The 25,366-nt window shown below is 36.2% G+C and overlaps 1 protein-coding gene across 1 annotated transcript; it reads left to right on the forward strand.

Moving 5' to 3' along the window:
* The first annotated feature begins 11,513 nt into the window (after positions 1-11,513).
* LOC148203740 (notchless protein homolog) lies at positions 11,514-16,587 on the forward strand. Its single transcript, XM_088107736.1, has 8 exons — positions 11,514-11,809; positions 11,900-11,981; positions 12,174-12,263; positions 12,436-12,561; positions 12,990-13,117; positions 15,656-15,854; positions 16,180-16,244; positions 16,474-16,587. The coding sequence occupies exons 1-8, from the start codon at positions 11,645-11,647 to the stop codon at positions 16,585-16,587; spliced, it is 969 nt and encodes a 322-aa protein (XP_087963862.1). The 5' UTR covers positions 11,514-11,644.
* Positions 16,588-25,366: the final 8,779 nt, after the last annotated feature.

The following is a 25,366-nucleotide window of genomic DNA, read 5'->3' on the forward strand; positions in this document are numbered from 1 at the left end:
TTTTCAATCAGGGATTTTCCTTCTCTTATGCTGAGATTCTCTTATGGATGATGCTTCTTACTCTTCCACTTAGGATTCTATTTGGTTCTATCTTCGTTGTCGTGCTGAAACTAATAAAAGTTAGTGAAATAAAGTCACACCGGCACAAACCCTAAATTACGCAGGACCCAAGACTCAGACTTCCCATATTTATGTTTTTTTTTTCTTTGTTAAATATCATCATTTCAAATTTTAAATTTTAAACTTTAAATTTTAAATTTTAAATGATGATATTCTCAACCCAACTCATTGGATTTATTTACGAAAACGACGGCAGATTTGGGGTTGAGAGTGGTGTGGTTTAGTTGGGGGAGGAACCTCGGTGACCTTCGTGGGGTGAGGAATTGACTGGGTACATAAGAGTTTTTCTCTGGCATTTTAACAAACACTTGAAGGTGTCGCTTCTACAGTGAACAAAAATTAGACTCTCCCTATTAGAATTCAAACTCGAATTGAGAGCTTCGTGAATGCATTAACCAAAACCCTTTTGGGCTTTTCTTCATGCATAAAAAAAAATTCTTACCTAGCCGTCGTGAATGATGCTCTGCCACAAATCCTTCTCTCCAGTGCTATAGATGCGTCGGAACGTTCTCAAACAAGACACGCACACGAATGGGGATAAAAATGCATGGTGATGGGTGGTTCTTCGTGCATCCCATCAAATTTCTACCTGCACCTCATCACAAGCTTCCGAAAATTTTGATCCGGAACAGGATTGTGTTAACTGTCTTTCGAAAAAGAAATTTTAGAATTGATCTACTGTGTTACGGAAAGTAAAATCCAGTTTTATGGAATTAAGGGACAGCCTAGCCTGCTAATTTTTTTTAAAATTTTTTTAATTATTTTTAAAATTCGTTTATCCATATTTAAAGCATATTTAATTATATAAATTTTTTAAAATTTTTAATTAATGTTTTCTGTGAGAACCTGATTTAATTAGCACACAAATCTACTCTCTGATCCTCATTTAATGCACCGTGCCACGTCTAAATGCACTCACACTTCCACTGCATGCGCTTGCCATGTGTCACGGTTGGAGCATTATGAGAATGTTAGTGGGAGACAAGTGGCGTGTGGAGGATGGGGAGTTCATTCTGTATGGGAAGAGAAAAATAATTCTGAAAACTCTCTCTCTTCCTCCTGCATGCTTCATCTTCTTCCCAGAAGTTCTGCTTTCAAATTCTCTGCTCTCTCTCTAAACCGTTTTCATCTTCTCTCTAAGATCACTCACCACCAACATCTCTGCTTCCATTTCAGAAACCGTAGAATCATTCACGGTGTTGTGAGCTTTCATTTGAACCGAACACATTAGAATTCTGTGGCTGGTAAGTTCTCGTCCCTGAACGTTCCCCTCTTCTGTTTCTGCGAACCAAATTCTGGTGTGCATGCATGAGTTATAGGTCTGAACCTTATGTCATTTTGGTTTCTTAGATTTAGTGAAAATCGTGGAGTGACTCGTTGGGTAGAAAGCCGTGAGAGCACTAGAGAAACCATAAGCATTTGGAAGTGCACTGCTAGATCAGGTAAGGGAAGCTTTAGTAATTTAATTTAATACTGGTTTGATGTCTATGACAGTAATGAAGTGTACTGGTTGTGTAAAACGTATGAAATATATGAATTTTGAGTGTGCCTGAATAAGTATAGTTGCACTGGATGTATATTATGAATGTTGTTTGAACCGTATGCAGAGAATGAGATGTATGATTTGGAATATGATTGAAATTCTGTATGATTTGGAACGATAATACTTGGAACTGGATGTTGATGATGATATGTTTGAAACTGGAAAATGGAAGATTCTGTATTGATGAAATGATAATATGAATTCTGTAATGTATGAGATTTATGTTAAAGAAAAATTCTAAGTTATGGATCGTATGAAAATTTTGAAGTTAATGTGAATGAAAAATCTGGAAAATCTGATCTTCTCTGATTGATGATGTACGCTCGTCATCGAACGGTCTTATACCGTTCGGTTTCCCTGGAAAATAACTTAGAATAAGATTTCTTTCATTTGGAGAGGACTCTGATTAAGAACGAGCGTTATTTGTGTGTAGAGCTAGTTTTGAGCGTTCTGCTCAGCTTAGAGTGTCCAACCATTTAAAATAAATTGAAGAGTATTTAGGACGCTCGGTTTTGTTACCAGCGTTCGTCATAAGCAGCGCTTAGTATTAGACTGAGCGTTCGTCCAAATGAGCTCTCGGTCTTAGATTGAGCGTTCGTCCTAGTTAGCGTTCGGTCTGATACTGAACGTTCGTTCAAATGCGCGTTCGTTCTATTTTGGTGCTCGGTCATTGACCTGGCGTACGTCCTAAGGAGGGTTCGGTTTATACTGAACGCTCGTCCTTATTATTGCTTCGTGAGCGAACGTAACTAGCGTTCGTTCAAAATTCTGAATTAACGTTCGGTCATTGACTGGCAGTGTTCGTTTCCGAATTTAATAATGCTCTGATTATTCTTTGAATATATTTAAAATGTGTTTGTCCTTTTGATTTAACCTCAAGTCTTTATACTTAGAATTTTCCTAAGTATTACTCTGATCTTCTAGACTCAATCTCAATTAAATTACTCATTCGTTTTAACGTTCGTGAATGGATAATGATTCGTTTCTTTTGTTCAGAAACGTGATTGCAGTGTACTGTAATACATTCATCCTGATCTATTAAGTGAAAAACTTTTGTTTAAATTAAGAGAGTGGAACACAGAATGGAAATCTGAATAAGAGGAATGGATAATAATGTACGAATGACATTGTGAATGAATTTTTATTGGATTGGATTGTGAACGAGCGTTCCAAGGAGGAACGTCTCCATGATGTGAATGTGAGAAGTTATGTAGTATGACCATGGTAAAGCTGCTGATGGCTGTTCATCCTGATATTCCGTGAGTGCTCATCCTCATGTAGAGGGGAGTAGGTCATGCGTGGGAATGGCAGGAGGCCCTAGTCCTACTGAGTACTTTGGACTGATAGGGTTAACCTCGGGTGGCAGCTGTTGAGGGCATCCCAGTTACTACACCACCCGGGTGCAAGAACGCCTGTAGATACATGGCTTCATACAGTCCGGACAGTCGTCATTTATGAGAATTTGGATGAGTTATAATATGCTTTGTGTATGTACTGTTATTGATTTGTATGATTGATTTTATATGTTAAAGTTTATGTTGGTGGTATGAATTAAATTACCTAAGCTTACCCTTGCAATTTCCTTGTGTTGTCTACTGTTTTTGTATGTCCGTCTTGTCAATGCAATGATCATCCGTTGTGGATGTGAGCAGATGGTGAGGCACCCCTTGAAGCAATGCTGGAAGAAGAAAATTTGGAGGATGCCAACTTGGTAGAAGTAGAGGTTAAAGCTGAACAGTAGAGTGTTCGTTCTTTAGAAATTGCTAGCGTTTATGTGCTGTATTTTGAGACGTTCGATTATTTATTTTGTAAGGCCGTTCGTCCAGATTTTTGAAGCCTGGTAGTTAGAAAACTGAACGCTGTATAACTTTGTACGTTCGGTTTTTATTTTGAGCAGCTGTTGTAAATATTAAGACTGCACTGTAATTTCTGTAAATGTGATTAGTTCTGATTAATAGTAATTACTATTTATTGGGATGTTACATTTTCAATCAAATAAATTAAAATAATATTATATTTACATATCATATTATTCTATTATAAATAAAAAATAAAATTTAATTTATAATTATAATGGTTTAAACTACAACACTAATATATATTTATATTCTTAAAATAATATAACATAAAAATATTAACTTTTAATCTATTTTATATTTTAATTTAAAAAAAACGGGTTAGTAGAACTTAATCAATTATTTCCCCTTATATTATCCTTTCAGGTATTAGCATTTTATCATTTTTCCTTATATTTAAGTGATATGCGGTATGTAGTAATAATTATAATCAAGTATATTGTTTGGCTTGGTTAATTCAGTAAGATGCATGAGTTAGTGTAATTAAATGTGTTCAATTCCTATAATCCAATGCACCCTTGTTTTGTACTTTCATCATAATTGTTCTCATAAATTAATGCAAATTATAAAACTTAAAGGCTTCAATAATCTACATTTTTTAATTATGTTATTTAAAATTATGTACTGAACCTTATTTTCACTTTTTTAATTCCAATTATCAAAATTAATTTTTTTTTAAAAATGTCTTTTTATAAAGTACATCTTGAAATAACAAATGGATAAAAATATTTTAAAAATACTTTTTTAAATTACTCTCTTTATATTCGAATTTTCTTTATGTTTTAAAAATGTATTTTACGGAATGTACCAAAAACTGTCTTTCGAATTTTAAAGCGAAGATTATTCAAAAATGCTCTTCTACTGTGTAGATTTCGAAATGTATTTCTTAAAATAAGTTTTCGAAATCTACGTGTGTGTTGTAAAATACTTTGTAGAATGTAATAAATAAAAAAAATGTTTATGAAAGTATTTTTTAAGATGGCATTTTCAACCAAAGTTTTGAAGAAGAAAAAAATAACATAGAAAGTGGAAAATATCTTAATTTAATCGGAAGAAAAAAAAAACTTAATCTCAATTTATATTATCGAGAAAGAACATTGTTTCGAGGTTGGAAATAAAATCATGTAAGTTCAAGTGTGTAAAAGAGTGCAAAGCAGATAATAATGTTTTTAAATGGACAAATGTAAGGACCGTGCGTCTTTTTTTAAAAAGAAGGAGTGGGGAAGGGGGGGCAGCTGCACGTTTTGATGGGAGAAGGGCTCCAAGTCCAGCAAAGAAGTGGAAACAGTAGCTGGTGGGTGGTGGGTCTCTCCACTCTGAAGTGCTTCAACCACCACCAGGAATCTTCATCATTTTCTTCATAAATGAGTTTGGCACTGAGGAATGGAGGGAGAGGGCTCATATCCGTCCAACCAAGTGGAGTGCCCAGTTCTACCTTCTCTTAAAAAGGATGAAACCATAGATTCAAGGAGGTGTTGGGTTCTGCATATGAAGGAGTGAAGAGGCTTGCTGCAGATCTGGGAGAGGTGAAGCGGAGATCGTCGGAGTTGCAGCTGCAAAATCTTGAGGAAGATAGATTCAAGATTCACTAAGGAAGTCTTCAAGAGGTAAGGGGAGCTAGATCCTTTTCTCTGGATTGTATGAACTATTCGTGTACTGAAATAAATAATATACTGCCGTGGATGAATAAATTTTATATTTAGAGTGACTTTGTGGTGTATGAATCTGTATGAGTGGTTGTTGAATTGTGCTGTTGAACGTGGATCTGGGAAAAACGGAATGAAAAATGGGGTTTCTGGGAAATCTGGAAATCTGCTGCGTTTCTGCAGAACTCTGCAGAACGAGCGTACGTCAATGGTGCTCGACCAATAGTGGTTGGCAAAATAGAACGAGCGTTCGCCCGTATAGCGTTCGACCTTAAATTTAATATTCTTAGGTAAGAGCCTTGCACGTTCGGTTTTGAGTGTATTAGTAAGCGTTCGGTCTTGATGTGGTATTTTAGGTTTCAATCACGGTCGTTCGGTATCAATCTGACATTCTTAGGTTTGGATCTTAAACGGTCGGTTTTGATGTACTAGTTAATAGCGTTCGGTTTAATTTGGTAATCTCAGCTGGTGATCTTGAGCGTTCGACCATAAATTGATATATTTAGGTTTCAATCTGGAGCGTTCGGGTTTAGAATAATAGTAGTTGTAGGCGTTCGTTCTTAAATTAGAATTCTGGAGAAGTGATTTTGAGCGTTCGGTATTGGAGTATTAGAAATTGTAGCGTTCAGATCGAATTAGTATTCCCAGGAGTTGATTTAGTACCGAACGGTCAGAATGGATTTAGTAGCGTTCGATCCAGTTTTGATTTAGTACCGTTCGGTTAAGTTGAAATCATTCGTCCTCAGTTCTAGACGTTCGGTCGATATTTTAGGTGTTCGTCAAAATGATCTAGGTGTTCGGCCTTGATCTTTGAGCGCTCGTTCAAACAGTGTTTACTTCAATAGGGTGTTCAATGGTTTTAGCGTTCGGCGAAATAGTGTTGAATCCATTATGATGTTCGGTTTTAGCGTTCGGCCTAAGTACTCGATCATAGCGTTCGGCCCAATAGTGCTTCATTGAATATGGTGTTCGGTTTTAGCGTTCTGCCAAATAGTGTTGAATCCATTATGATGTTCGGTTTTAGCGTTCGGCCTAATTGTGTTCAGTGTTCGGTTTTAGCGTTCGGCCTAAGTACTCTATCATAGCGTTCGGCCCAATAGTGCTTCATTGACTATGGTGTTCGGTTTTAGCGTTCGGCCAAATAGTGTTGAATCCATTATGATGTTCGGTTTTAGCGTTCGGCCTAATTGTGATCAGTGTTCGGTTTTAGCGTTCGGCCTAGGTACTCGATCATAGCGTTCAGCCCAATAGTGCTTCATTGAATATGGTGTTCGGTTTTAGCGTTCGGCCAAATAGTGTTGAATCCATTATGATGTTCGATTTTAGCGTTCGGCCTAATTGTGTTCAGTGTTCGGTTTTAGCGTTCGGCCTAATTGTGTTCAGTGTTCGGTTTTAGCGTTCGTCCAATTGTGTTAAATCTCTTAGCGTTCGTCCAATTGGCATAATGGCGTTCGGCTTATAACGCTCGGTGAATAGTGTTCGTCCATCTAATGGTCTGCAAATGGTGATGGGTTCTAAGTTCCTTTGCTCTTGGGTTGAATTATGTGTACCAATGTTTGGAATATATGTTGTAACGTGAATTATGTGAAAATATGTGAATGTATGAGATATGTTGGATTTGTTGTGATAATATGGTGGTATCTGGTTATTCATGACTTGGGTTAAGGTTCAAAGTAACAGTATGATTCATGGACGTAATTCCATGATCCTCAAGGAGAGGATACATGGTGGTGTTTTGGGGTTGTATATAATGATTACATGGTAGCTCAGTTTTGGGGGTCATCCTGAAACTCCAATGGTCTTTCTTCTCATGTAGAGAGGATTGAACATATGGTGAGGAGTAGCAGGAGGTCCTAGTCTTGGATGCTTCCATATGATCCAAGGTGAGTGATAACGGATTAACCTCGTGATTGTGGCCGGGCGGGAGTGCCCAAAGTTCCACCGGGCGGTAGTGCCCAAGTTTCACAAGGCGGTAGTGCCAGGGCAAGAGTGCCCAAATTTCATAAAGCCACCACGAGTGCAAGACCCGCCATAGCTCGGTAATCATTCTAGTCCGGACGAGTCGGTCTATAAAGCAACAAGTCGGAGTATAAAGTAACAAGTCTTGTGATGTCAGTTTACCATGTTACATGTCGTGTGAGTGCGTGAATTGTGGTTTAATGAGTATGCTTTAATTGTTCTTTTATATGAATATATGTATGATAACATGAATTAACTGTGCTATCTGTATAACATGCTTTTTATATCTAGCTCACCCTTGCATTGTTTGTGTTGTGTGCTGTTTGGGTATGTTTCTTTGGCGATGATTATCCACTTGGATGGGAGCAGGGGTGGTAGAGGAGATTCCCTTGGAGCAAGAGCTAGTGGATAACGAGGTTGCGGTTTAGTCGGCTAGGAACTTTTCTAATCGAACACTTGTAGTGTTCAATAATTTAAACTGTTAAGTTTAAATTTTCGTTCCTTTTTTATTTGGATGACTGTAATTTCGCATTTAATTACACGTCATACTCCGACTGTTCTCTTTATTTAGATGTTGACGTCTATATTGTATAATATTGGTTATTATATAATCGGGATGTTACAACAAAGAAGGTAAATATGTAATTTTAAAAAAAATGTAACAAAACGAGGACTGTAAAGAGTAGGATCTAACATGAATCAGCATTCCTGATGAAGCCCAAGAAAGAGAAACGTAACGGCCCAGTTTTAGTAAATATCGAGGCTTTCTTTTTGTACTTCCAAATTTCTTCCTAAACCTCCAAATTTATCTAAAACTTCGAAATATCCTTTGACCTTTCACTAGGGTAAAAAATGTAAAGTCTAATTTCTTCCTTTTATTTTTAATACAACCCTAACTTTTTTTCACTCTCTCCATACAATTTAGTACTTCAATTTTTATTTAATTTTTTTCTATTGTTTATATGAGGATAATATTCTCATGAGAAATTTATGCTATATTTAAATTAGATGTCTAAAACCATAGCTGATCTGAGAATGAAAATTACATTTGGACTTTAGATAGCAGATTTTGAAATCGTGTTAGACAAATAACTAGACTTCTAAATCTCGTTATAAATAAAATTCCAGTTTTTAAAATTTGGTGTACCATTGAAATCTCTAATTAAGAAGGTAATTAATTTCCAAATTCTATTAGAAAAATATTAGATTTTGAAATTTAATTAAGTAATTTACCGTAATTGACAACAATAAAACCAAACCTAAAAACAATTTTTTTAATTTATTGAATTAATTCATCACATATGAAAAAAAATATGATCGGTTGTCAAATTATTTATATAATCTTTTTACACATTTTATTTGTGAAAGAACATAAATCTAACAAAGGTAAAATTTATAAAACTAAAAGAAATCTTTCACCTTAATTATGACGAATCTAACTACCAATAATACAACATTAAGATAGAATATCTCACTGAACATAACTAAAATTGAGATTAACAAATTCATAAAACAAAATAAACAAAATAAATTTAAAAGTATAAAATAAAAAAAAGCAATAAAACAAACAATGTAAATTTGAAAAAATTAAACTAAAAACAATACCATATTTTCAAATTAAAAAAAATACTTAATAGAATTTTGAAATTTAACTGTGTCCTAAACATAAGTTTGAAATCCAATATAATTTAACCATATTTCAAAATCTGATAAATTTTTAAATAAGATTTCCAATTTGATTAAGTTCTTAATTAAATTTCAAAATATGATGTATTTCTATATCTAATGAATTATATTGCAATGTTAATTTCTTAATCAAAGTCTAAATTATAATAATTACTATGATTACTTGATTTTGTTTGAAAAAATATAAAAATAATTTTTAAAAAATTAATTAAAAATAAATGTAATAACCCAAAATATAACGATTAACCATATCTTAATCATTATATAATTAATAAGATAGAACAGTTATAAACTATAATATATAGTACATGTAACATTCCGATTATATAATAACAAATATTACATAATAAAGACGTCAACATTCCAATAAAGAGAACAGTCGGAGCATGACGTGTAATTAAATGTGAAATTACAGTCATCCAGAAATAAAAGAAACGGGAATTCAAACTTGAACAGCTTAAAGAGTCAAATACTACAAGAGTTCATATGGGAAATTCCTAAGAAGACTACTCCGCAACCTTAGTATCCTCCAGCTCTTGCTCCAAAGGGATCTCTTCAACAACGTATGCTCTCATCCAAGTGGATGATCATCGCCAGAGAAACATACCCAAACAGCACATAACACAAACAATGCAAGGGTGAGCTAGATATAAAAAGCATGTTATACATATAGCACAGTTAATTCATGTCATTCGAACATTATATGGTCTCATTTTCTCCAACTATATAATATTGATTTTTCCATGAGACAATATTGTAGTATTTTCTACCTGTTGCTAATGCCTACTGAGGAATGTTACATCTTTATTCCCTTGCAGATTTCTACTCATCATAATGAATCAAACAAATTACCAAGGGGAGGCCTTGATAAAATGACATTGATTGAGGTCTGAAAACTGGTTCTTGATGTATCTTTTGATCTTTCAATTTCTAACATTCATTTAACCTATGAGCAAACTATTTGTTTAGGTCGGTCCACGGTTCTGCTTGAACCCAATTAAAATATTTGGTGGCAGTTTTGGAGGCCCGACATTATATGAGAATCCATTTTATGTATCTCCAAATCAGGTACCAATCAATATATTTTTCATGTATGCTTTGAATTTTTCTTTCCAGATAAGATATATCACACCTGTATATCAAATATGCTAGAAAAATACAATATATAAACAAAACTAAAAGAAAAGGCAAAATTTAAAACCCATTAACCCATGAGAAGAGTCTCAATGGCTTCGAAGAAAAGTGCTGACATTTCAGGGGTTGGAGACTTGATTGCACATTTGATGCCAGGGTTTCCAATCACTGGTAAGTTTAATTAAGAATGGAACCCCTTTAGGGAGTTTAGCTGAGAAGTAAAACACGTCCTTGATAGCAATCTTGTGCTTTGCAATAAATAACATATTTGGTGCAACCAATTGTTCCAGAGTTGCGTCTGCACTGCTAATTACCTTTCGCAACAAACGCACGTCGGACATCCGTTTAAGGCCAAACGGATATCCCACATCCGTTTTGGCCTATATCCGTTTGGTCTTCGCGAGTTCTGTTCAACAATACAACTACCAGAAAGATAGTGCACAAGCAACGACAAAACAACATAGATCCAAAGCCAAAAAATAATAATACACCATAAATTAAACTATCAAACAAGGCTAAACAATAATGTTGAAGAAAACTAGTGAAGAAAATCAACTTGAATGGAGAGGAAAATAAACCGAAGAAAATCTGGATCACATTTCTCGATGCTTCTCCACGCTCCTTCATACTAGAAATCAACAACAATGGAAGCAATAACAATGGAAGCAATGAAACCCAAAAGGAAAATGGGAAAGAGACAAATGAAGGAAAAGAAAAGGAAAGGACGAAGAAATGAGAGAAAGTGAGAAGGAAACGGGGAAGAGAGATATATGTGAGAGATGGGTGGGGTGCAGCTGAAGAGCAAAATTGACATGAAATAGAGTTTTCAAATCAATTAAAAAATCCTAAACAGTAAAAATAAAAAGGTTTTAACTAAAAAAGAAGGATAAAATTGGAATTAAATGAATTTGGAGAGGTGGAGGAAGCACAGTGTGGTGGTAGAGGGAGTAACACCCGTACAAATTTGATGGGATGCACGAAGAAACACCCAGCACCATGCATTTTTATCCCCATTCGTCTGCGTGTCTTGTTTGAGAACGTTCCGACGCATCTGTAGCACTGGAGAGAAGGATTTGTGGCAGAGCATCGTTCACGGCGGCTGGGTAAGAATTTTTTTTTGTGTATGAAGAAAAGCCCAAAAGGGTGTAGGTTAATGCGTTCACAAGGCTCTCAATTCGAGTTTGAATTCTAATAGGGAGAGTCTAATTTTTGTTCACTGTAGAAGCGACACCTTCAAGTGTTCGTTAAAATGCCAGAGAAAAACTCTTATGTACACAGTCAATTCCTCCCCCACGAAGGTCCCCAGGTTCCTTCCCCAACTAAACCACACCACTCTCAATCCCAAATCTGCCATCGTTTTCGTAAATAAATCCAATGAGTTGGGTTGAGAATATCATCATTTAAAATTTAAAATTTAAAGTTTAAAATTTAAAATTTAAAGTTTAAAATTTAAAATTTAAAATGATGATATTTAACAAAGAAAAAAAAAAACATAAATATGGGAAGTCTGAGGTCTCTGTATGATGGATCCTGGGTCCTGCGTAATTTAGGGTTTGTGCCCTTGTGACTTTATTTCACTACTTTTTTTAGTTTCAACACGACAACGAAGATAGAACCAAATAGATCCCCAAGTGGAAGAGTAAGAAGCATCATCCATAAGAGAATCTCAGCATAAGAGAAGGAAAATCCCTGATTGAAAAATGGAGGTAGAGACAGAGACTATGGTGGAGAAGAGGGAGATAATCAACAACGTGATGTGTCTTTTGACAGACCCAGATGGAACTCCCTTGGGCTCTCCCATGTACCTACCTAAGATTGCTGGCCCTCAACACCTCAATCAGATTGTTAATAAGCTTCAAAACAATGTAAGCAAGTCCCTTTATTCTTCTCAAATTCTATTTTACATTTTGTTTATTATTTATAACATTGAGCGATTATCTATGCTTTCATTTTAGGAAGAGAAGTTGTCGTATGCTTTCTATATATCAGATGAGGAGCTCATTGTGCCACTTGAAACATACTTGCAGAAAAACAAAGGTTAGTCATGTTTGTTTACTATAAATTATTTCTTTTTCTTTCTTAATTCGTTGTAAATTCACTTATTTACTTGCTTTTAACACATTTTGAGAAAAAAAAATCCTCATCTTTCTAAAGAATTGATACAAAGAATTACGCACTTGTAATGATGTTTTTCTTTTCCTTTGCAATGTTACTTTAACACTATTCCAGTCTCGCTGGAGAAGGCTTTGCCTATAGTTTGTCAACCTCAAGCTATTTTTCGGATTCGTCCTGTGAATCACTGTTCTGCAACTATTTCTGGTATGTGAGACATATTGTGTATTTTCCCATTCGTAGTGGCACAACGTTGTATTGTGCTTGCTAAGCTGTGAGATACATCAGTGTGGTTTGGATGTTGATGATTGTAGCACAAGTTTGTGTTATTCTTTGAATGTTCTGGAATTCATATTTTTGCGGTTATTTATATTTTTAGGTCATGCTGAAGCTGTACTTAGTGTTGCCTTCAGTCCCGATGGACGACAACTGGCAAGTGGTTCTGGGGATACCAGTGTTCGATTTTGGGACTTGACCACTCAGACACCATTGTACACTTGCAAAGGTTTGACATTTAAAAATGTTAAGTTGTTCTTTGTATTTGCTAATTAAGTACAAGAAATATAAATGATCAATTTAACTAAATGGTAAAAGGAGTTAGAATTAATTGAAGGTTCTCGATGAGAAGCAGTGTGTTACTGCTAAGGGGAATGTTCATGCTATTAAATCTGGATCATGATGGAATTCTAAGCTGGCAAAGAATAGTGGAAGGGTGGGGGTTATTGCAAAGGAATGAGAAATAATAAGAGGGAAGGATAGGGACTGTGAAGGCTGAGAATTATAGTATTGGGAGAATTACAATGGTCTACTCTGCTGTAAAGAGCTATTCTTTATCCTTCCTTATTAAATTAATATCAATTTCTATAGTTTCATAATGCTTCGGCAGTTTTAACGAGTCATATATAGCATTATAGCTGTTAACATTTTATGCAGGACACAAGAACTGGGTACTTTGTATTGCATGGTCACTGGATGGAAAGTATCTTGTAAGTGGGAGCAAGGCTGGTGAACTTATTTGTTGGGACCCTCAAACTGGAAAGTCATTAGGCAATCCACTAACTGTAAGATCTTTGATCACCAATACAAACATCCATTATAAAGTTTGTTTACTCTTTTCTTAAATTTTTTTTCATTTAAGTTTATTGATAGCATTGCAAACTTCCACTATTTGAAGATTCAAACAGAGAAACTTGATGCTTTGAACATTGAATAGTACATTGTCGTAGTGAAGTACATATTGAAAACAGTAGTGAGCAATGGAGCAATGGCTGCAGGGGCAGCATTTATTTAGCTATAAGAATTACACAACTCTAGTTACACAGCTTCCCCCTTCTTTCCTTGCCCTAATTCCAAAAGTAAATAAAAGAACATCCTACCTTATTCTGGAGATGTTTTATATGAATTGTCATTTATTTATTATTAGTTACTGATAACACTCTAGATTTACATATTTTTCTCTATTACAAATCATTTCTTAGATTTCTTTAGTTTTTAATTTCTTAGAATTAGATTAGTTTTATGTTTTTCTCTTAATTCTTTAGTTTTATAAAATTTTAGTTAAAAAGAGGTTTTTAGGTGTAATTTTTAGCTTTTGTTAATAATTAGGAAATTAGTATTTTTCTGAAATTCTTTCAATAAAAATGTTTTGTTTTAATTGCATAATTTCTCTTCTTTTTCTTAATTGTTGTTTGATTTTTTACAGATTGGGACAACATTTAGGCCATAATAGAAGTTGATTGAGAGGTGTTGAATTGAAATGAGCTATTGGATTAAATTTGGGCCGCTGTTTTGGGCCACTGTTTTAACATTAAGCTGCTGCTGCAAGTGAAATTGAAGGCAGCGCTGGCCTGCTACAATGGTGCTGCAATTGGAAGACTGTTGCTGATTGGATAATTGGGCTGCCAATGCTGGTATGGGCTAAAGTGAAACGGTGAGTTTCAATGGAGGCAGCTTTTGGGGGTCATTGCAGAGTAGCTCATTTGAGAAAATAACATTCTCTCAAGCACATTCATTTGGAAGAGAGTAGAAACACTTAAGCTAGGGCTTGTGCGAGAGAAGGGAGAAGAAAAGCTCTCGCCACTTACCCAAAGAAGAACCTGACCGGTGAAGCTGAAGACGTGACTGGAGCGCGATCCTTGCCAGAGAAGAAGCTGACCGAAGCTTAAGTGGATCGGAGGGTTTGAAGAGCAAAGCTTTTGGAGACCGTTGGATCAAGGTGAACCTCGAAGCGTCATAGCAAGGTTTTCCCTCTCCCATTTTTCTTTTCCCCCTTCCTTTTCTCTTTTCGTTTTTGATCCTATATAAAGGGCCTTCACCATGTAAATAGGGAGATATAGAGAACACTTCTTCATATACTTTTGAGATACATTTTCAGACGCTCTGTAGATTAGGGTTTTTACGCTTTTCTTATAGTAGAGATATTGTTCTTGTTTCTGGATTTCGCTGAGACAATTGCGAGAGTGACAGTCGCGAGAATATTGGTGACTTCCGGTATAGTTGTAATCTTCTTTTCATATTAATAAAGTTCTATTTCGTATTCTCGTTTGTGTTGAGATTGTTCTGTGTTCTTGATTTCTGCCATTGTTATGTTTTGAGAAAATGATTTGGATTCTGATTCTCTGCAATTTTATGATTTCTTTCGGAATTAAATGTCTCCATAGTGAGCATTTTTCATCGAGATGTCTTCTCGAGACAGAGAAAAGTCCAATGCATAAAAATTGATTCAAATTTGTGTTTCTTGAATTTGTTTGTGAATTTTAGATTGATGAATAGGCTAATGAACCTTGGTTGGAAAAATGAGTGGAAAGAGTCAAATTAAAGTTCTGAAATATGAACTAGAATACCCTGGATTGGGATTCACATTATCATGATGTCTTCTTGAGAACTCTAAGCACTCTTTTATTCATATCAATGTACATTCACCTATGAAATCAATTATGTCTTTGCTTTTGATAGTGATAGTTGAAGTTCAGTTTGAGTTTTGATGTTCCAGTTGTTTACTTTGAGTATTTTAGAATTTATGATCTGCTTTACTTCTGTTTCAGCCTTTACATTCTTGTTGATATGATGCTTTTCAATCTTGAGTTTTAAGTTCTTTTCAATTTGGTTTTATTTCTGATTTTGTTCCAGTTTTAGTATATAGGTTTTGTTTTGGATATAAATAGGTTTAATCTCTTCATTACTTTAGCTTAGGTTTTATTTCTTTATTTTCTTCCTTCTTTTATTTTAAAATAGATTATAGTTTCGCTTTTCTTAATTTTTTAATTTCTGTGTTTTCATTTTAAATGTCCCCACCTGTTTAGTAGTAGTTAGTAAGTAAATAATTAGTAAATAAATACAAGACTTAACTCTACATTTTAAAACTTAATTTTGTTGAGTCCTAGGATTGATATTCTGGTTGCCCTATGCTACATTAGTGGGGACCAGATTTTGTTCTGATTTTAGGCGACAAAAATCAGTTTAACAGTTACATATTTCAACTATTATTTGTTTTGTTAACTATTTACTTTTAAACACATATTAGTATAAGGGTGTTTGTGTCATGAATTCTATATGATGTGTTTCTTTGATAATATAATTCAAATTATTCTTAAATATAGGGTCACAAGAAATGGATTACTGGTATCTCTTGGGAACCTGTCCACCTGAATTCTCCATGTTGTCGCTTTGTAAGTGCCAGCAAAGATGGGGATGCTCGTATATGGGATGTTTCTTTAAAGAAATGTGTTATGTGCCTTAGTGGCCACACACTTGCAATAACATGTGTAAAATGGGGTGGAGATGGTGTGATTTATACTGGGAATTTTCTCTCTCTTTACCTCGTCCTAGTTTCTGTGAAGTTTAGTCGGGATTTTTATTTGTGCTCATTGTCATAGTTTACATATCCCTGCATTCCCCCTGTTAGACTGGAAATATAAATTCATTTTGGTTCAATTCTCATTTTATGATTTTAACTCACGTTTTTATCTCAAGAGATTTTATTTTCTGTACTTTAACTGAACTGATCCTAGTGTTTACTGATGCCTGTAGTTGGCTTTTCCCTTGTTTTGGTTAAGTTAATGTCTTAATTATCATTCTGTAATTCTATTAACTGCTTGGAGCCTATCTGTGTTGCTTTATTACAGTTCTCAGGATTGTACTATCAAAGTCTGGGAAACCACGCAAGGGAAACTAATCTGTGAACTTAAGGTGAGCCTCATCCCTTTTCAGTTGAACTTTTCATCTGCATGTTTATTTTTTAACATGGTTTTTGTTATGCATGACCCCTGTTTCGGATCTGGTGTAACTTTTTTCTTCATTTAGTGTTTTGATAATATCTTCTCATCAGATGTAGCTACCTATTGGTATTTTTCTATTTCAATCTGGAAGGATTTCGATGTTTTATTTTGAATCAATGTTATGTAAATTTGTTATACAGTTATTGAAAGGATTAGTGACAAATCAGGTCACAAGGATGATACCGCTGTATTACCATGTTGAGAAGAGAGAAACCAAGATGGAATATAATGAATTTCGTGTATTATACATATGAAGAAGAAGGATGGTAGCTCGCAACTGTGTATCGACTATCGATGTGTGAATTATGATGTGGTCGTTGTTGGTTTCGTTATATGTTGTATGTTGTGATTAAATAAATTAAATTACATAAGCTTACCCTGTTTATCATTAGTTCACTTCCTCAAATTTTCACTAGTTCACTTCCTCAAAATTGAGTTCAAAACCAAGTTGAACTCTGCCTCATCACCACAACACACTCATAACTCATATTTCTTCCAGTCTAGATGCTTGAACATGACATTAAACAGCTCACAAACAAAAAATGACAGACCCATTATCAAAGATGATTTAAAAAAAAATTAAAACCCAAGGTCACAAACACAAAGAAGAGATATGGCTTTTGATTTCAAAATTTTGGATGGTGAGATAATGAAAACCACGTCGCGCCAGAGAACATAATGCGGCAACGACGATGACCATGCAATACAAAGTACCTAGTTCTTATGTCCTGCATAAAATGTAAACAGCTATAATGCTATATATGACTCGTTAAAATTGCCGAAACATTATGAAACTATAGAAATTGATATTAATTTAATAAGGAAGGATAACGAATAGCTCTTTACAGCAGAGTAGACCATTGTAATTCTCCCAATACTATAATTCCCAACCTTCACAGTCCCTATCCTTCCCTCTTATTATTTTCTCATTCCTTTGCAATAACCCCCACCCTCCCACTATTCTTTGCCAGCTTAGAATTCCATCATGATCCAGATTTAATAGCATGAACATTCCCCTTAGCAGTAACACACTGCTTCTCATCGAGAACCTTCAATTAATTCTAACTCCTTTTACCATTTAGTTAAATTGATCATTTATATTCTTGTACTTAATTAGCAGATACCAAGAACAACTTAACGTTTTTAAATGTCAAACCTTTGCAAGTGTACAATGGTGTCTGAGTGGTCAAGTCCCAAAATCGAACACTGGTATCACCAGAACCACTTGTCAATTGTCGTCCATCGGGACTGAAGGCAACATTAAGTACAGCTTCGGCATGACCTAAAAATATAAACAACCGGAAAAATATGAGTTCCAGAAAATTCAAAGAATAACACAAACTTGTGCTACAATAATCATCAACATCCAAACCACACTGTTAAAGTAACATTGCAAAGGAAAAGAAAAACATCATTACAACTGCGTAATTCTTTGTATCAATTCTTTAGAAAGATGAAGATTTTTTTTCTCAAAATGTGTTAAAAGCAAGTAAATAAGTGAATTTACAACGAATTAAGAAGGAAAAAGAAATAGTTTATTGTAAACAAACATGACTAACCTTTGTTTTTCTGCAAGTATGTTTCAAGTGGTGCAATGAGCTCCTCATCTGATATATAGAAAGCATACGACAACTTCTCTTCCTAAAATGAAAGCATAGATAATCGCTCAATGTTATAAATAATAAACAAAATGTAAAATAGAATTTGAGAAGAATAAAGGGACTTGCTTACATTGTTTTGAAGCTTATTAACAATCTGATTGAGGTGTTGAGGGCCAGCATTCTAAGGTAGGTACATGGGAGAGCCCAAGGGAGTTCCATTTGGGTCTGTCAAAAGACACATCACGTTGTTGATTATCTCCCTCTTCTCCACCATAGTCTCTGTCTCTACTTCCATTTTTCAATCAGGGATTTTCCTTCTCTTATGCTGAGATTCTCTTATGGATGATGCTTCTTACTCTTCCACTTAGGATTCTATTTGGTTCTATCTTCGTTGTCGTGCTGAAACTAATAAAAGTAGTGAAATAAAGTCACACCGGCACAAACCCTAAATTACGCAGGACCCAAGACTCAGACTTCCCATATTTATGTTTTTTTTCTTTGTTAAATATCATCATTTTAAATTTTAAATTTTAAACTTTAAATTTTAAATTTTAAATGATGATATTCTCAACCCAACTCATTGGATTTATTTACGAAAACGACGGCAGATTTGGGGTTGAGAGTGGTGTGGTTTAGTTGGGGGAGGAACCTCGGTGACCTTCGTGGGGTGAGGAATTGACTGGGTACATAAGAGTTTTTCTCTGGCATTTTAACAAACAATTGAAGGTGTCGCTTCTACAGTGAACAAAAATTAGACTCTCCCTATTAGAATTCAAACTCGAATTGAGAGCTTCGTGAATGCATTAACCAAAACCCTTTTGGGCTTTTCTTCATGCATAAAAAAAAATTCTTACCTAGCCGCCGTGAACGATGCTCTGCCACAAATCCTTCTCTCCAGTGCTATAGATGCGTCGGAACGTTCTCAAACAAGACACACACACGAATGGGGATAAAAATGCATGGTGATGGGTGGTTCTTCGTGCATCCCATCAAATTTCTACCTGCACCTCATCACAAGCTTCCGAAAATTTTGATCCGGAACAGGATTGTGTTAACTGTCTTTCGAAAAAGAAATTTCAGAATTGATCTACTGTGTTGCGGAAAGTAAAATCCAGTTTTATGGAATTAAGGGACAGCCTAGCCTGCTAATTTTTTTTTAAATTTTTTTAATTATTTTTAAAATTCGTTTATCCATATTTAAAGCATATTTAATTATATAAATTTTTTAAAATTTTTAATTAATGTTTTCAATCAAATAAATTAAAATAATATTATATTTACATATCATATTATTCTATTATAAATAAAAAATAAAATTTAATTTATAATGATAATGGTTTAAACTACAACACTAATATATATTTATATTCTTAAAATAATATAACATAAAAATATTAACTTTTAATTTATTTTCACTAGTGCAGAAAGGGGTTTTAACGTCTCCCAATAGACGTCCGTCCACAAAAGCCCCAACGTATATAATTGACCGGTGGCATATTAGTAAATAAGTGGAACTGTAGACGTCCGTCCTGGGGCTAGCCGGACGTCTATAATGTTATGAACGTCCATCCTTGGCGACGGACGTTTATAGGCTGAACAAAGTGAACACGTGTCAGCCCTTTGGACGTCAGTCCTTGGTCGAGACGGACGTTTATAATGTTCTGGACGTTCGTCCTGGGCGACGGACGTTTACTAGGCTGAACTAGTAAACACCTATCAGCTCTTTGAACGTCCGTCCTTGCCCGCGACGAACGTTTATACTTGAGTGAACGTCCGTCCTAAGTGACGGACGTTTATTTGGCTGAGCAGTGAAACCATTTGCAGGATTTGAACGTCCGTCCCTGGCCGAGACGGACGTTTATACTTGAGTGCACGTCCGTCCTAAGTGACGGACGTTTATTAGGCTGACAGTGAAAATCCATGTGCAGGCTTTGAACGTCCGTCCGTGGCCGAGACGGACGTTTATACTTGAGTGAACGTCCGTCATAAGTGACGGACGTTTATTTGGCTGAGCAGTGAAACCATTTGCAGGATTTGAACGTCCGTCCCTGGCCGAGACGGACGTTTATACTTGAGTGCACGTCCGTCCTAAGTGACGGACGTTTATTAGGCTGACAGTGAAAATCCATGTGCAGGCTTTGAACGTCCGTCCGTGGCCGAGACGGACGTTTATACTTGAGTGAACGTCCGTCCTATGTGACGGACGTTTATTTGGCTGAGCAGTGAAACCATTTGCAGGATTTGAACGTCCGTCCCTGGCCGAGACGGACGTTTATACTTGAGTGCACGTCCGTCCTAAGTGACGGACGTTTATTAGGCTGACAGTGAAAATCCATGTGCAGGCTTTGAACGTCCGTCCGTGGCCGAGACGGACGTTTATACTTGAGCGAACGTCCGTCCTCGGAGACGGACGTGAAAAGGCTGAACGTTTATAGCTGAACGTTTCAAGTACCCATTGCAGCCCTTAGACGTCCGTCTCGGCCAGGGACGGACGTCTACGAGGCTGAACGTTTCAATTTCCCAAGTAGGGACCTTACACGTCCGTTTTGGGCGGGCACGGACGTCTATAATAAACACAGACGTCCGTGCCCGTATAAACGACGTTTAAGGTACTGACAGGGTGGTTGGATATTTAATTCTCTTCAGGCCCTCAACGTCAGTCCTAAGAGGGCACGGACGTCTATAATATTATAGACGTCCAAGCCCGTATAACGGACGTTTAATGTACTGACAGGGTGGTTGGATATTTAATTCTCTTCAGGTCCAGAGACGTCCCATATGCGGGGCCCGACGTTTATACTATTATAGACGTCAGATCCCTCGTAGGACGGACGTTGAGGATCTGCCATGGGGAGTTGAAACGTTCAGTTTGTTCAATATAATAGACGTCAGCTCCCCAAAACGGACGTTTATCATATTACAGACGTCGGCGCAACCAAGGACGGACGTTTAAACCCACCCGCGAATATCATTTTTAAATCATCAAAGACGTCACATTAGTGACGAACCTGACGTCTATACTCTTATAGACGTCCGTCCACAAGCGCGCCGGACGTCTAAGAGTATAATATCGTGCTCCCGCGAACCAGTGACCAGTTAACGTTTGGAAACGCACTGTTCATCGTCTTCCACCGCAAAACGCTGCTGCGCCATTGATTTCCAGGTGAGTTTTCTCGTTTTTGGACCGTTTAAATTCATTTTCAATCCGATTACATTGCTCTGTGATGAAATACCTTTGATTTGAACCGATTAAAAATCGTTTTCGGTCCGTTTTTTTGCAGACTCTTGCGTGTTCTTGGAGGCTTCTTTGACTATTTTTGGACTGCGTTTTAGGCCGTTCACTCCTCCGTTTTCAACCTTTTCATTTGGAATCTACTTTTCAGGTTAGCTTGTTGGTTGAAATTTTTTTGTATGCATGTAATTGAGTTTTGTGAATGCACGTTTTTTACTGTAAAATGTGACTGCGTAATTGGCTTTTGAATATATCTGTATTAGTTGTGTATTATATAAGTATCAAATCATTGAGTGACACTTAGTTCCCGTTTGAAATTTAAGACAAACGATTAATCTTTTAATCGTTTGTGTTAAATTTTGAATTGTCCGATTGGACAGTTTGAGAAAATTAATTTCCATAATTTGCAATTCCATGTCATTTGGAGTTTAAGGATAAGATTGATAAAATTTCGGTTCAGTACTTGTGTTGTTCTCCGGATGCATATTTGATTGTGGTCATCGTTGACTACTCTCATTTCGTGTATTTCGGAGACCAATGCGAAATGCTGCCGAAATCTTATCAATTTTATGATGTAGACTTCAATGCACGTGGCTGATATAATTATGAAAATTTGTTTTTTTGAATGGGTAGGGCCTAACCTTGTGAGAGTTAAAACACTTGAACTAATGATTGTACGAACATAGTATGGATCGAAGCTGGATGAAGGAACGTCGCATCAGTGAAGAGTATGAGAAGGGTGTTTCGAAGTTCTTGCAATACGTTGAACAAAATGCTAAGTTCATCAACGGGAAATATTTTTGTCCTTGTGTGCGTTGTCTTAATCAAATACGGCAAGACTTAGGCAATGTGCGTGACCATCTATTCATGTATAGCATAATGAGGACTTATACCGTTTGGACTTGGCATGGAGAACTACTGGAGCAGCAAACCACGTCACGAGGAACAGATTATGTGGAAGAATGGATGAGTGACCATTTAGAGGACATGATACGTGATGTCGGTGAAGATAATTTTGTAAGGGCTAATTTGTATGATTCTCTTATTAATGATTCAGAGCAACCGTTGTTCCCAGGATGCTCGAACTTTACACGTCTGTCTTCAACTTTAAAATTATTTAGTTTAAAAGCAAGGAATGGATGGACCGATAAAAGTTTCACCGAGTTGTTGGAGTTGTTGAAGGAGATGCTTCCAGAAAATAATACTCTACCTATTCGTAATTACGAGGCCAAAAAAATTTTATGTCCAATGGGTCTTGAATATCGAAAGATACATGCTTGTCCTAATGATTGTGTTTTGTACACAAAGGAGTTTGCTTCGTTAAAGTATTGTCCAACATGTGGTTTATCCCGTTTTAAAAAGAAATCTGACAGAGTCACTGGTGATGAAGGTAATGATGGTGCACCTGCTAAGGTGATGTGGTATTTGCCTATAATACCTAGGTTCAAACGTATGTTCTCTGTTAAAGAAGATGCAAAGAACCTTAAATGGCACTCTGACGAAAGAAAGTGCGATAATCTTCTTCGACACCCTGCTGATTCTCCACAATGGAAAAAGATTGATGACAAATTTCCTGAATTTGGTGCAGATCCAAGAAACTTAAGGCTTGCACTTGCAACTGATGGTATGAATCCTTATGGAAACTTAAGTAGCAAACACAGTTCGTGGCCAGTTATGTTGATGATTTACAATCTTTCTCCTTCGTTGTGCATGAAGAGAAAATATGTGATGTTGTCCATGATGATATCGGGTCCTAGACAACCTGGAAATGACATTGATGTTTACTTAGCACCTTTAATTGATGATTTCAAATTGTTGTGGGAAGAAGGCATCGACGTGTTTGACTCACATGTTCAGGAACAGTTTCGTTTGCGTGCAATGTTGTTTTGCACTATAAATGATTTCCCAGCATATGGAAACTTGAGCGGTTATAGTGTTAAAGGTCATTTTGCATGTCCCATATGTGAAGAAAACACTAGTTACCTTCAGTTGAAGCATGGTCAGAAGACAGTATATACAAGACATCGAAAATTTCTTCCTCGTAATCATCCTTATCGTAGATTGAAAAAAGCATTTAATGGAAGTGCTGAGGATGAGGTTGTGTGCAGACCCCGGAATGGTGAAGAGGTGTACAACGAAGTGAAAAACATTGACATTGTGTTTGGAAAACATCATAAAAGTACCTATGCAAAGAACATCTGGAAGAAACGATCGATATTTTTTAAGCTTCCATATTGGTGTGAACTTGATGTTAGACATTGTATTGATGTGATGCACGTTGAAAAAAATGTTTGTGACAGTGTTATCGGAACTTTATTAAACGTCAAAGGGAAGACCAAAGACGGAATAAAAGCAAGACAAGATTTGGCTGACATGGGAATCCGATCTGAGTTACATCCACAGATAATAGGAAGACGCACCTATCTGCCCCCAGCCTGTCACACACTTTCCAAAAAAGAAAAACAAAGTTTTTGTAACTGTTTAAGAAGTGTGAAGGTTCCGCAAGGTTATTCTTCAAACATTAGTAACCTTGTGTCTATGCAAGACTTAAAGCTAGTTGGTTTAAAGTCTCACGATTGTCATGTATTGATGCAACAGTTGTTACCAGTTGTTATTCGAGGTATATTACCTCCTTCTGTTAGGGGTATTCTGACACGTCTGAGTTTTTTCTTTAATGCCATTTGCAAGAAAGTTGTTGACCCTCGAAGTTTAGATGAATTGGAAAATGAGGGAATAAGACTACTATGTCAATTGGAGATGTATTTTCCACCTTCCTTTTTTGACATCATGGTACATTTGATTGTTCATCTAGTCAGAGAAATTCGAATATGTGGGCCGGTCTTCTTAAGGTGGATGTACCCAGTTGAAAGATACATGAAGATCTTAAAGGGATATGTCAAGAATCAGTATAGACCAGAAGCTTCAATCATAGAGCGATACGTTGCAGAAGAAGCCATTGAATTTTGTTCAAGTTATATGCCATCTTGTGAACCCGTCGGTCTTCCGAAGAGCAAAAATGAAGGAAAATGTGAAGGTAAGGGTGTTCGAGGTGTGAGAATTCAAAGTGTTAGCAGAAAAGAAATTGACCAAGCTCATTTGTACGTCTTAAACAACACTGTTGATGTGATTCCTTACATTTCTGACCACGTTAATGAAATAAAGGCAGCAAACCCAAAAATGAGTGAAAAATGGCATCTTAATGAACATGTGAAAACCTTCTTGGGATGGTTTAAGAAAAAGATGTATGCGACTCCACATGTTTCTGAAACTTTATTGAGGTTATCTCGTGGGCCGAACACAGAGGTCATTACATATGGTGGGTACTATATAAACAATATTTCGTTTCAGACAAAGGTAGAAGATGACAAAAGTAGAGTTCAAAATAGTGGCGTCACACTACAAGCTGAGGCTGTGCACTTTGCTAGTTCTAAAGACAAAAATCCAATCACAGCATCCATCAGTTATTTTGGAATAATACAAGAAATATGGGAAGTTGATTACGTTACTTTTAGAGTACCAGTTTTCAAGTGTAAATGGGTTGATATAAATTCTGGTGTCATGATGGATGACCTTGGTTTCACATTGGTAGACTTGAACAAGATGAATTACACTGATGAACCATTTATCATGGCTAGTCAAGCAAGACAAATATTCTACGTAAGTGATCCATCGAATAACAAATGGTCAGTGGTTTTAGAAGGTAGAAACATGCATGGACATGAGGATGACGATTCTCTTGATATACTTGAGACAACATCTGTTGCATGTAGACCCACTGAAGACCCAGTTGATGACGTTGCCGATGTAATGCAGGCAATTCGTAGTGATCACAACGAAGGCATTTGGGAAAAAACAATTAATTAATAGGTTAATATTTTCACTTTTATTGACTTTATATGTATGTTCATCATAATTGAATTATTACTAACGTTGTATAATTTTTTTAGGTATGTCGGCCTCAGACTCAGGATCGGGAAAGAGCAGACGTGGACGAGGCGTCACCCGAGTGGCAGATGTGACATCTGGACGCGTGGATGGTCAGAGGAGGCATGTTGACATTGACCCCAGATCAGGTCATCCATCAGGGCCAAATGCTGATAGGTTTAGGAGTTATCTGGGCAAGTTAGCAAAAAGTCATGTCTCTATCCTTCATGCATGTTGGGATGACGTCCCAGAGGTCGACAAGAACCTCTTATGGCA

The sequence above is a fragment of the Vigna umbellata genome, chromosome 2 (assembly GCF_029865625.1).
Source record: "Vigna umbellata cultivar VRB3 chromosome 2, Vumbellata_1.0, whole genome shotgun sequence".
Lineage (NCBI taxonomy): Eukaryota > Viridiplantae > Streptophyta > Magnoliopsida > Fabales > Fabaceae > Vigna > Vigna umbellata.